This window comes from Amblyraja radiata, chromosome 13 (genome assembly GCF_010909765.2).
Source record: "Amblyraja radiata isolate CabotCenter1 chromosome 13, sAmbRad1.1.pri, whole genome shotgun sequence".
Classification (NCBI taxonomy): domain Eukaryota; kingdom Metazoa; phylum Chordata; class Chondrichthyes; order Rajiformes; family Rajidae; genus Amblyraja; species Amblyraja radiata.
This window is the reverse complement of record NC_045968.1, coordinates 36276170-36289368: the sequence shown is the minus strand read 5'-3', so window position 1 is coordinate 36289368 and position 13199 is coordinate 36276170. Positions and strand designations below refer to the sequence as shown.

Here is a 13199-nt window from a genome sequence, read left to right as displayed (position 1 = left end):
TTTGAAAAGCCATGCTACCTGTTGCTATTCAGGTGCACTATCTTCTTTTCTCTCACTGTGTATTCTGCACGAGACTTAATCCTTATACACGCTAAGAAGTGATCCAGCCCACTGACTATTACTAATTCTTGTAATAATAGATTTATACTATTAACCAACATTTCATGTTAATAGACATTTAGAACATTTTAACCATATTCCTGCTATGCACACAGATTTACTATTAATAACAGTGACCAATGCATTACATCCAAACAGTCCCGCTTTTACTGTGAAGGAATAGTGAACAACGCATTACATTCAACAGTCCTGCTTTTACTTTGAAGAATTTCACCGGTCCAGCTTGTCGGCCTATGGACTCCGGTGCCTTCTCAACCTCTCGAGCTGTCCCCACCGGTACTTTTGCTGTTGGCCTCGCCAGACCTCCACTTTTGCTGCTTTTGCTGGCTCCTCCGGGCTTCACCGTTACTTTTGCTGCCGCTGGCTCGCTGCCAAGTCGACTACTGCTGCTCTGCTGACTTGCCTGCCCACTGTCTCCACAGCCCTCACGACCGGGCTGACTCTACTCCCGACCGGGCTGAAGTGCTTGAGTGCTGTCCTGCTTCTCTCGTGCGGACCCACTCTTTGCTCGGGGCTGGACTTCCTCTCACGTCCGGGCTTTCCCCCTCGGCCAGTCCGCTTCTCTTACACGGCCGGACCCTCTTTTCTGCTCACGGTCGGGCTGACTCTGCTCCCGACTGGACTTTCTCTCACGACCGGTCCGCTTCTCTCGCGGCCAGTTTTCTTTTACTCTGCCGGTCCGCTTCTCTTGCGTGGCCGGGCTTTTTTTTCTCGCTGCTGGTCCGCTTCTCACGCGGCCGGCTTTCTCCCTCGACCGGGTTGACTCTTCTCCCAGCCGGGCTGACTCCGTTTCGTCGGTGGCTTCACTGGACCTGTCCATGGCCTACCCGGTACTAGGCCCTCACTCGACGTCGTTGGCAGCTCCTGGGCCTGGCTGTGGGCTACACAGCACTGGAAAACGTCCGAAGTCGGTGGCAGCTGCTGGGCCTCTTCTGCCCCTTTGCCTTGGCTACACAGCCCTGGAAAATGTTCCAGGTAAGTTGACACCGTCGCTGTCCTGCTGGTTAGGCTTCCAGCTTTCGGCTGCTTTCTTCGGTGACACTTACTTACTGCCCCACTTGTTTTTCCTTGCTTCCTGTTCCGACCTTTCTTTTCTTTGGCTTGGTGCCGTTCCACTTTGTTTCCAAACACAACCTTTTTTTTCTGACAGTCCTTCTTCTTTCCTTTTCTGTTCTTTTATCCTCTTCGGGCTGTTGTTGTGTGTTTTGGTGTAACAATTCACCTAAAACTTATACAAAGACTATTCAGCTTGAGGAATTTGACAAAAGGAAAACTCAGTCTAAAATGAGTAACAATCCGAAGGATGACATCTTGCCACGTAGACACAACATAGAGATAGCCTGACAAAACTTGTACAGCTGATGTTTTAAATGCAGTCCCCGGCATAGAGGGATCTGCAGGCCTCTCTTGTCCCGCTCGCAAACAACTGCGACACAACTCCGTATCTACAGTTTAAACTGTTAAACAATCCTGCGTGTTGCAAAACAGTCCTGTGGGTGAGTTCACAAACTCTATCCCATCCTCGTCGCCAATTGTAGTGTATTTTGGGTACTTGGAACTGACTCAAAAGAACTCTCAGATACAGGAGTAAACTCACAAGCTACTTTATTGCTGGACGCCACCATGAGTCTCCTCTAGCGCATGCGTTCCCTCGCACAAGACATAACATATGCTAATTACATTATATACATTACAGTGACTGATCCACCGATCTACCAATCAACCTCCTTCACCTATATCCACCGATCACTTGGACATTGAGGTCCGAAAGGCCTCTTCCTGCCTGGTAATGTTCTATGATTTATTAATTGAACTGGGCTGTCAGGTCTTTCATTTTCGTTTAAGCAGCTTATAGGATTGTTAAGGATTGCTGCAAGATGGCATTGCTGATAGGATTGCTGCAAGATGGCATTTTTTTGTCTTCAACAAAAGCACTGGTCTTAACAGCAGGTGCAAGGAACTGCAGATGCTCATTTACCAAAAAAGGCACAAAGTGCTGGAGTAACTCAGCAGGTCAGGCAGCATCTTTGGAGAACATGTGCAGCCCAGCTCGTCGATGCTGACCAAGATGTCCCATCGACGATCACCCCATACACTAGCTCTATCCTACACACCGAGGTCAATTTGCAATTTTACCAAAGCCAATTAACCTACAAACCTGCACATTTTTGGAGTGTGGAGGAAACCGGAGCACCCGGAGAAAACCCACTCAATCACAGGGAGAACGCACAAACTCCGTACAGACAGCACCCGTGGTTAGGATGGAACCCGGGTCTTATCTATTGAGGATTGTGTTTACATACCTGTCGTGCTGGTGCTGCAAGTGAGAATTTCCTTGTTCCATTTCGGGATGTAAAACACTCTTGACCCTGTGTGTGAAAAAGTTGCCCTTCAGGTTCCGACGATGATTTATTTTGTGATTGACATTGCAGAAGGGATGGAGGGCAGTGATCCAGACATGCTCAAGTGCGAGTTCTGTGGGAAGATGGATTACGCTCACAAATTCAGGAGGTCAAAGCGCTTCTGCTCCATGTCCTGTGCCAAAAGGTATGAGCTTGGTGGCTGTGCGTTTGCTGACGTACTGTGCTAATCACAGTCACTGTTGAAGTCAATGAATCATTGTTTCGATAAATTGTTTAACTGCTTGCTAGGTTTAGTTTAGTTTATTGGCACATGTACCAAGGTACAGTGAAAAGCTTTTTGCTGTGTGCTATCAATTCAGCAGAAAGATTACCATTGAGCTGTCCACCATGTAAAGACACATGATAAAGGGAATAATGTTCAATGCAAGATAAAGTCCAGTGAAGTCCGATTAAAGATAGTCCGAGAGCCTCCAATGGGGTAGATGGTAGCTTAGGACCACTCTCTGGTTGGTGATGGTTCAGTTGTCTGGTAACAGCTGGGAAGAAACTGTCCCTGAATCTGATCTGAAGGTGTGCATTTTCACACCTCTGTACCTCTTGCCTGAAGGAAGAGGGGAGAAGAGAGAGTGTCCAGGGTGAGACATGACCAGAATGAGTCCCACTGCAAATTGGAGGAGCAGCACCTCATATTTTGCTTGGATAGTTTACACCCCAGCGGTATGAACATTGACTTCTCCAATTTCTGGTAGTCCTTGCTTTCTCACTCCTCCCCTTCCCAGCTCACCCACAGCTCACTGTCTCTGCCTCTTTCTTTCTTTTTCCCGCCCCTCCCCACCCCCACATCAGTTTGAAAGCGGGTCTCGACCAGAAACGTTACCTATTTCTTTGCGCATAGATGCGGCCTCACCTGCTGAGCTTCTCCAGCATTTTTGTCTACCTTCCAGGGTGAGACTGGTCGTTGTTCATGCTGGTGGCCTTGCCGGGGAAGTGTGAAGTGTAAATGGAGTCAATGGAAGGGAGAGGTTGGTTTGTGTGATGGTCTGGGCTGCGCCTGCAATTCTCTGCAATTTCTTGCAGTCTAGGATGGAGCTGTTCCCAAACCATGCTGTGAGGCATCCCGATAAAATGCTTTCTACGGCGCCTCTGTAGAAGCTAGTGAGAGTTGTTTGGAATATGCCAAACCTCCTAGGACTTCTAAGGAAGTAGAGGCATTGGTGTGCTTTCATGGCCATTATTATTGTCATGTGTACTGTGAAAAGCTTCATTTTGCATGCTATCTACAGTATGTGGAAACAAAGAACTGCAGATGCTGGTTTATACCAAAGATAGACACAAAGTGCTGGAGCAACTCAGCGGTTTAGGCAGCATTTCTGGAGAAAAAAGAGGGATGACATTTTGGGTTGGGACCGTTCTTCAGCAGATCAGATATACCAGACATAGATACAATTGTCAAATTGAAGGACCATAGGTAGAGCCAAGGGGAAGATGCAGCGTGCAGAATATAGTTTCAGCATTGTACGATGTCAGTTCTATAGGCAAAGTCAATATTCAACAGACCTTATATTCAATTGACCTACAAAACCGCACATCTTTGGGATGTGGGAGGGAACCGGAGCACCCAGAGGGGACCCAGGCGGTCATTGGGAGAACATACAAATTCCACACACAGACAGCACCCGAGGTCAGGATTGAACCCAGGTCCCTGGCGTTGTGAGGCAGCAGCTGTACCAGCTACTCCACTGTGCCGCCCTGTACGTCAGTCAGCAGAAGTGGACTAGATTTCCACAAAGTTCTTATTTAAAATGCACAGCTTATTGTATCAGCTCAAAGGAAAAATTATTTCCACACTTGGCATTAGTGATTGCACAAAAAGCATGACTTGTTTCCAAAGTTGCGCTTGACATCTCCAAGCTGACCCATATGTCAGTCCCAATCATTCATTGTCCGAGAAGTTGCCAAGAGATGTGATGAAAGCAATCTGTATCAGTTTTGCAGATCTACCCAGCTTTCTAATGTGCCCAGACCCTTGAAAAGCATCCAACATTTCCTTTGAAGCTCTGTGGGAAGAAAATTAATCGAGTGCAAACTAAATGGTGATGGCGTTCTTTCCATTTGGCATCTTTTCTCTGAATATACAATCAGACAGTGGGAGCGGTTCTGGTGTATATATTACAGGTCCCTGTTATTAATCCACTGCCAAACCAAACTAGATTGCCCTGTATAAATGCCATCAGAAACCGAACTAAACTAAACATTCTGATCTGAAATATGAGCAGGCACAAGTTTAAAGATATGCCTTGGAACTTTTGGAATCGCTGCGAGACTGTCTTCTGACTGTTGAACAAGAGTTATACTTTCAAATAAAGTTTCTCCGAGCTTGCCAACTTCAGATGTTTGTAGCACTGCACCATGCCAGAAACGTAGCCACTTGCATTGTTTTTGATTGTTCCGCCTGTGGTGAATTAACAAGTTCCTTACAAAATATAGAACTGTCCGTGGAGATTGGAGCAAAAAAAAAGAATATAAACTCGCCTATGTATAAGCATTATAACTTGTCTGCAGTGGTGCAGCTGGTAGAGCCACTGCCTCACAGCGCCAGAGACCCGGGTGAGATCCTGACCTTTGGTGCTGTCTGTGTGGAGTTTGCACATTCTCGCTGTGATTGCATGGGTTTCGTGCAAATCCCAGAGACGTGCAAGTTTGTAGGTTAATTGGCTGCTGCAAATTACCCCTGATGCATGGGGAGTCGATGAGAAAGTGGAATAACAGAACTAGTGTGAACTAGTGTCGATGGTGGGCGCAGACTCGGTGGGCCAAAGGGCCTGTTTCCATGCTGTATCTCTAAATGTTCACTGTATCTTATTACACATGACAATAATAAATCAACACCAATGCCCACTCCAAGACTTGGCATTCCGCCTAGAGTGTGTTGCAGTTCAGAATGAAAGGATGTACCTTTAGAATGAACATGAGGAAGAATTATTTAGCGAGAGGGTGGCGAATCTGCGGAATTCATTGTCACAGACGTCTTTGGAGACTAGGTAATTGGGTATTTTTAAAGTGGAGATCGATAGGTTCTTCATTAGGAAGGGCGTCAAAGATTACGGGGAGAAGGCAGAAGAATGGGGTTGAGAGGGAAAGATGGATCAGCCATGATCAAACGGCGGAACAGACTAGATGGGCTGAATGGCCTAATTCTGCTCCTATGTTTTATAGCCTTATGACCAGTATTTCATACGAAGTTTGCAAATGCCATTATATGCAACTTTTCTGTTTATAAAACTCTGGTTGCCCTGTGCCTTTTATGTCTAGAAAGACTGGCGGCACTGTTGCGCAGCAGTAGAGTGGCTGCCTTACATTGCCAGAGACCTGGGTTTGATCCTGACTACAGGTGCTGTCTGTATGGAGTTTGCACATTCTCCTTGTGACCGCCTGGGATTCTCCGAGTGCTCCGGTTTCCTCCCCCAATCCAAAGATGTACAGGTTTGCAGGTAAATTGGCTTCAGTAAAATTGTAAATTGTCCATGGTGTGTAGGATAGTACTAGTGTAGGGGGATTGCTAGTTGGGGGGGGCTAAGGGCCTGTTTCCGCGCTGTATCTCTAAAGTTTAAAGTCTAAAGATCGCTCAAATTGTTCTACCATCTCCCATCAGACCTGTTCTTCTGACCCTTGCAATGTACTATGATGCCTTCTTGGTCTGAAGATCACCTCAGCAATGCTTTCACTCCTCTTTGTCTCCCAACAAGGTACAATGTGGGCTGCAGCAAGCGGATGGGGCTTTTTAAATCGGACAAGAGCTCGCGGTGGAACAGGAAGTCAGAGCCCCATGTGTTCGGTCGACGGGGGAGGAGGTGCAGTATCCTCGAAGGAGCATCAGGCGACCATTTTATGAGACAGGTACAAGATTACATGACCGTAACACATGTAGACTCATCGCAACTGACCCGAGCCTAAACTTCACCTAGTTTAGTGTAGTTTATTGTCATGTGTGCTGAGGTACAGTGTAAAGTTTTTGTTGTGTGCTATCCAGTCAGCGGAAAGACTATACATGATTACAATTGAGCCGTCCAAAGTTGTGGTGAAACATACTGCCATGTGTATTTTATAAGGCATTGATGGGAGGCTACTGACAAGCACCTGTCAAAATGTATTTTAAATGTTGTTATAATACCTGCCTCAACTTCCTCCTCTGGCAGCATACACCCACCACTCTTTGTGTGAAAAAGTTGCCCCTCAGGTTCCTGTTAAATCTTTCCCCTCACACCTTAAACCTATGTCCTTTAGTTCTTGATTCCCCTACCCTGGGTCCAATGGTACCTTATTGTTAAATGTACCTAAGTATTGTGAAATTATTTTTTTGCATACAGTTCACTAAAAATCTGACTGTACACATGCACAATCATGCTTAAATACACGAGTGTAAGAATGGTAGTTTACACTAAGGCAGTAAAAGACTTTAAAAAACATTTAGTATAGGTACATTGATAGGAAAGGTTTAAAGAAAGGTTCTTGATTAGTAAGGGTGTCGAAGTTTACAGGGAGGAGAATGGGGTTGAGAGGGAAAGATAGATCTGCCATTTTTGAATGGGCAGAATGGCCTAATTTTGCTCCTATGACATGAACGTATGAAAGATATGGACCAAATGTTAAGTAGATGGGGCAACTTGGTCAGCATGGATGGGTTGGGCCAAAGGGCCTGTATCACTATGTATCACTCTATAATGCTGATTTCCATAATATCCAGAGATTGGGTGTCGTGGTAGAGTTGCTGCCTTACAGCGCCAGAGATCCAGGTTCGATTCTGACTGCAGGTGCTTTCTGTACGGAGTTTGTACGTTCTCCTGTGACCTGCATGGGTTTTCTCCGGGAGCTCCGGTTTCCTCCCACACTCCAAAGATGTACAGGTTTGTAGGCTAATTAGCTTGGTATAAATGTAAAATTGTCCCTAGTGTGTGTAGGATAGTGTTAGTGTGGAGGGGCTGCTGGTCGGTGCGGACTCAGTGGACCGAAGGGCCTGTTTCCGTGCTATATCTCTCTAAACTAAACAAAACATAGAAACAGGCTCTTCGGCCCACCAAGTCCACATTGACCATCAATCAATTAATCTTTACCATTAATTTATATGGTATAAATTTGGGTGACATAGTGGTGCAGGTGATAGAGCTGCTGCCTGACAGCTCCAGAGACCTTGGTTCAATCCTGACCTCGGGAGCTGTCTGTGTGGAGTTTGCGTGTTGCGTGTTACCGTGCTGTAAGACTCCCTGACTCTCTGTCCCCTCCCAGGTGCCGGTTGGTTTCCCTCCTGCAGAAGAGGCCGTGCCGGCCGCCTCCAACCCTCCGCTTGCCGAGGAGGCCGTCAGTGTCGCCATGACGACCCGGCGTCGGCAGAACGAGCGGGAGAGGGAGCTGCGGGAGCTGAGGATGCGGGAGAACTCGGAGTGCAGCGACGTGCTCCAGGCTGACCCCACCCTCTGGACCGTCGATCACGTGTGGGAGTTCATTCACTCTCTGCCAGGTCAGTACCCTCGCCCACCCTCGTCACAATCCCAGCCTTTGGTGGGCCGAAGGGCCCTGTCTCTACTTTACTTTACTTTAGACTTTAGAGATACTGCACGGAAACAGGCCCTTCTGCCCACTGAGTCCGTGCCGACCAGTGATCACCCTGTACACTAGCACTATGGACAATTTACAATTTTATCAACGCCAATTAACCTACAACGTATGTCTTTGGGATGTGGGAGGAAACTGGGGCACCCGGCCGAAACCCATGGGGTCACAGGAAGAGCGTACTATCTCCGTACAGACAGCACCCATAGTCAGGATTGAACCCGGGTCTCTGGCGCTGTAAGGCAGCAGCTCTATCGCTGTGCCACCTTGCCGCCCCATCGGCCGGCCGAAAGGCCTGTTGGAGGAATGAAGAGCCTGTGTCAAAGTTCGTTTCTTAAAACGCAGATAGCAACAAAAACTGTTAAAGGTAAACCATGGCAATCTTTAATTGATTCGTCAGACGGGAGTGGCAAATGTCTACAATGAGCACAAACGTTGCTCAGTGCTTCTCGGGCTCCACTCACAGAACAAAAGAAAGCTAGCACAATTATACATTTTTCTTATCAGTAAAACACTCCTACCAAGTCTGAATATGGCATGACTGAAAGATTCTGTAGCCTTTCAGAATATAAGAAAGCTGGGTCCAAATCAAGCTCATCCAACAAACAAGTTATTACTTATCTCTGGAGCGTCAGCTATTTTTTCAATCTTGGCTTCTTTATGGCCTTGAAAGAATCACATGTTATTATGCAGGCTGCCATCTTAATGTCTTTATAGAAAAGACAACCTGTCCTCCATATTGTGTTCCATATAATTTACAAAGTCATTCAGACTTGACACCGAGCCATTCTTTTGTTCTAATAGACCATGCTTTTGTAGTAGAACGACTCCATTTTAGATTTGACTATTAGATTTGACTATTAGCTCTTTCACCTGGATAGAGTGGATATGGAGAGGATGTTTCCACCAGTGGAAGGGTCTAGGACCAGAGGGGACAGCCTCAAAATAAAAGGACGTACATTTAGAAAGGAGGAATTTCTTTAGCCCGAGGGTGATGAATCTTTGGAATTCATTGCCACAAACGGTGCTGGAGGCCAAGTTCACGGGTACTTTTAAAGTGGTGATATATAGGTTCTTGATTAGTAGGGATGCCAAAGGTTATGGGGAGAAGACAAGACAATGGGGTTGAGAGGGAAAAATAGATCAACCATGGTTCGATGGCAGATTAGACTTGGTGCTGAATGGCCGATTTTTCCCCCCTGTGACTTATGAACTTACCGTAACTCTACTTCATGCTCGAGAGTGGTCTCCGCATACTGGAGGCCTCAGCTAGGTCGCAGCGTTTTTTTCAATATGATAAAAAATGCCCGCGAGTTAAAAAAAAGTCGCCATGGAAAAAAAATCGATATGTTTTTTACTCGTAGGCTTAGTCGTAGTAGGTCGCCATGTTACTCGTAGGTAGTCTAAGGTAGTCATAGATGGTCTTCATCATAGTCGAAGGGTGATCAAAGGAGGTCGTCTTCACTCTCCACTATTCGGTGTCCAATTTTCCCGAAGTTAGTCGTAGCTCGTCGTAGCTGGTCTTCAACATAGTCGAAGGAGGTCTTCAACATGTCATTTTTTTAAACTCTTCTATTTCTATTGTACATGTCATTTTTTTTAAACTCGCCAATTAGGTCGCTCATGTGGGACAGGCCCTTAATGTGGCAGAGCGGTGTAACAGGTAGAGCCATTGCCTCACGGTGTGATAGACCCTGGTTTGATCCTGACCTTGGGTGCCATCAGCGTGTGGAGTTTGCACGTTCTCCCTGTGTCCAGGTTCTCCGGCTTCCTCCCACATCCCAAAGATGTGCGGGTTTGTAGATTCATTGGCCCTCTGTAAATTCCCCCTAGTGTGTGAGGAGTGGATGGGAAAGTGTGATAACATAGAGCTAGTGTGCTTTCCCTGGTTACATGGTGCTCATCTCTGTGTCGCAACTCTATGCCCAGATGCAGCTGTAATAAAGAGATGATTTCAAATCAAAGGCCACGGTGCCTTTGATCATGGAGGTACTATGCCTCAGAAAAGTAGCTGACATAATCAAAGACTTTACCCTGTCCCACCCCAGTTATTCTTCCTTCTCCCTGCTCCCGTCTGGCAGAAGCTTGAAAGTGCGCACCACAGACTTGGGAACCGCTTCTTCCCTTCTGAACTGTTCTTCCAAAAGCCTGGGTACTGTCCGTTTCACCTCTACTCCATCGCGGATATTGGATTATTTCTCTGGAACTGTTGCGCTTCAATGCTGAGAACTATATTCTGCATCTGTGTCTTCCCCATTGCTCTACCTATCAGTCTGTGATTCGGTCCAACGCATCCATGTCAATCAAGATGGCCCATCTACACCAGTTCCATTTGCCTCAGACTGAAGATTTGCAATCAGTCTGAAGAAGGCTCCCGAACCGAAACATCACCTAACCCCGTTCTCCATAGATTCTGCCCGATGTTGTCTTTTTTTGTAAACCTGCTTCTGCAGTTCCTTATTTCCATCTATTGATTGTACGTGAGTTTGGCTTGATTGTATTTATGGATTGTATTATCTGATTTAATTGGATAGCATGCAAAACAAAGTTTTTCAATCCACCTCTGTACATGACTCAATAATAAACCTAAAGCTAATCCTAATTGAATGGAGAACTGATGATGGTTTTGTGTGGTTCCCACCCCATGCAGGTTGCAAGGACATAGCTGAGGAGTTTCGATCCCAGGAGATTGATGGGCAGGCTCTGCTCCTATTGAAGGAAGACCATCTCATGAGTGCCATGAACATCAAGTTGGGCCCAGCGCTCAAGATTTGTGCCCGCATCAACATGCTGAAAGAATCCTAACCGGCATAAAAGCTGCTAAACTCCTCCATATTGCTGATCTTGAAGAGGACAGGCGTTAATGTCCAAGCAAATATTATGGAATGATTGCGCATATATCTGCAAGGATCTTGTGCGGGACAGTGACCGCACACGATCCGTGTGATGTTCGCTGAGACTTCCTTCTCTTCACATGCAGAAGCTCCTAGACCTCATTGTGACACTTCAAAGAATGTTGCCGTGGAAGGTCTTTGCCAAATACAGATACCTAATGATTCAATTTCCATGTGTGTGTTGCCAAAGGGGTTTCAGTTACCCGAACGTGACCTCATCTCAACCAGCAGAACCTACTGCCTCCATCCACCGCTTCCTATTTTGTGGACATAAGGAACTGCAGATGCTAGAATCTGAGGAAATAAAACACAGATTTACAGTGCATCAACCAAGCTGCCAACAGCGTACATATAGAGGATAAAGGGAATAATGTTTAGTGCAAGGAGGTCCTTAAAAGTCCGATTGAAGTTAGTCTGAGAAACCAATAAGGTAGATGGTGGTTCAGGATCGCTCTCTAGTTGGTGATAGGATGGTTCAGTTGCCTGATAATAGTTGGGAAGATACTGAATCTGGAGATGTGCCGAGGCAGTGTAAAGTGTAGATGGAGTCAATGGAAGGCAGGTTGGTTTGCGCGATGGTCTGGGCTGCATCCACAATTCTCTGCAATAGCTTTCGGTTTTGGATGGAGCTGTTGCCAAACCATGCTGTGATACATCCCGATAAAATGTTTTCTATGGCAGGTACTTTGATAATCTTTAAAAAACATTTGGACAGGTACATGGATAGGAATGGTTCAGAGGGATATGGGCCAAATGTGGGCAGGTGGGACTAGTGTAGATGGGGCATCATGGGCAAGTTGGGCCAAAGGGTCTGTTTCTGTGCTCTATGACTTTATGCCTAGCTCTCAGTCACCAGTTTGGCTTAAAGATTGTTCATGGAACTATGGCCCAGCAAAAGCCCAAAGAGGAGAGAATTAATAAACTTCATTACAAGAATCGGGTGTATTGGGTTCCACCTCATCTGGGCTGATCACAGACACGGCCGCTCTCAGTTTAAAAACACTGTGCAGACTGGATGGAAGATGCCACTGGCTTTGACATCGCCATCATTTAAAATCCCAAAACTGATATTGACCATGGCATACAGTGACACAGCTGGTGAAACCGCTGCCTCACAGCGACAATGGCGCGGGTTTGATTCTTGCCTTGACTGCTGTCTGTGTGGAGTTTGCACAATTTCCCCATGAAGGCGTGGGTTTTCTCCAGGTGCTCGGGTTTCCCCTCACCTCCCAAAGATCTGCGGATTTGCAGGTTAATTGGCCTCTGTAAATTGCCACTAGTGTGTTGTGGGTGAATGAGAAAGTGGGATAACATAGAACTGGTGTGAACGGGTGATTGATGGGCGGCATGGACACGGTCGGTCGAAGGGCCTGTTTCCATGCTGCATCTCTAAACTAAAAATGTAAGTGGATCACAGGAGCCTGCATCAACACAGTGAAATATTTAATGAGCATTTGGAAAAACAGCCTTTTGAAACTATTTTATCGTCTTTCTTACAAACTATGAATGTTTTCCTAATGTTATTTCAAGTGTTACTCTAATTCCATCGACCACTCGTAAGAACATCAAGCCGGCTGCCAATGTGAACTCTGATAGTTATGAGACGGTACTTTGATTTAGAGAGTTAACGTTGGCCTTCCATCAATATCGCACAGCTGGCCAGTGTATGAGGCAGGAGTAGTCCAGCTTCTTGCCAGCTCTGTGTGCAAGTACTGTTGTCTTCAGAAGGGAATTCTGGCCAAATACCACCCTCAATAATGATATAATTCCAATTGGCTTGTGTGCTGGAGCGTGCCAAGTGTTTCCCAACAGATAAGCGATTGCATTACATTGTTTTGTACAGGGGTGTGTTTTTGAAAATCTTGTTAAATGTGCAATAGTTGTTACAGCATCTACCAGGATGTTGCTGTGTTTTTGTGATTAAAATGTATCAAACCACACCCCGTTTTAGGTGCAGAACAAAAAGTGCTGGAGGGTACTCCATCGGTAGGGTAGCTGTCAGTGTTAACTCTGATACAATGCCCTCCATAATGTTTGGGACAAAGACACATTTATTATTTACTCCACAATTTGAGATTTGTAATAGAAAAAATCACATGTAGTTAAAGTGCACATTGTCAGATTTTAAAAAGGCAATTTTTATACATTTTGGTTTCACCAAGTAGAAATTACAGTAGTGTTTCTACATAGCCCCCCCCCCCCCCCCCCCCCCATT

The 13199-nt window shown here is 46.0% G+C and overlaps 1 protein-coding gene across 4 annotated transcripts in view; it reads left to right on the top strand.

The window, feature by feature from the left end:
* phc3 (polyhomeotic homolog 3) overlaps nucleotides 1-11526 on the top strand; it is a 55196-nt gene extending 43670 nt beyond the window's left edge. For 3 of the 4 annotated variants that reach the window (XM_033031784.1, XM_033031782.1, XM_033031785.1), the window contains 4 exons: nucleotides 2553-2667; nucleotides 6230-6380; nucleotides 7767-7998; nucleotides 10741-11526. In XM_033031784.1, the coding sequence (XP_032887675.1) occupies nucleotides 2553-2667; nucleotides 6230-6380; nucleotides 7767-7998; nucleotides 10741-10895 (653 nt within the window). In that variant the 3' untranslated portion in view covers nucleotides 10896-11526. The remainder of the gene's footprint in view (nucleotides 1-2552; nucleotides 2668-6229; nucleotides 6381-7766; nucleotides 7999-10740) is intronic. The other variant, XM_033031786.1, reaches the window with a different exon arrangement.
* Nucleotides 11527-13199: the final 1673 nt, after the last annotated feature.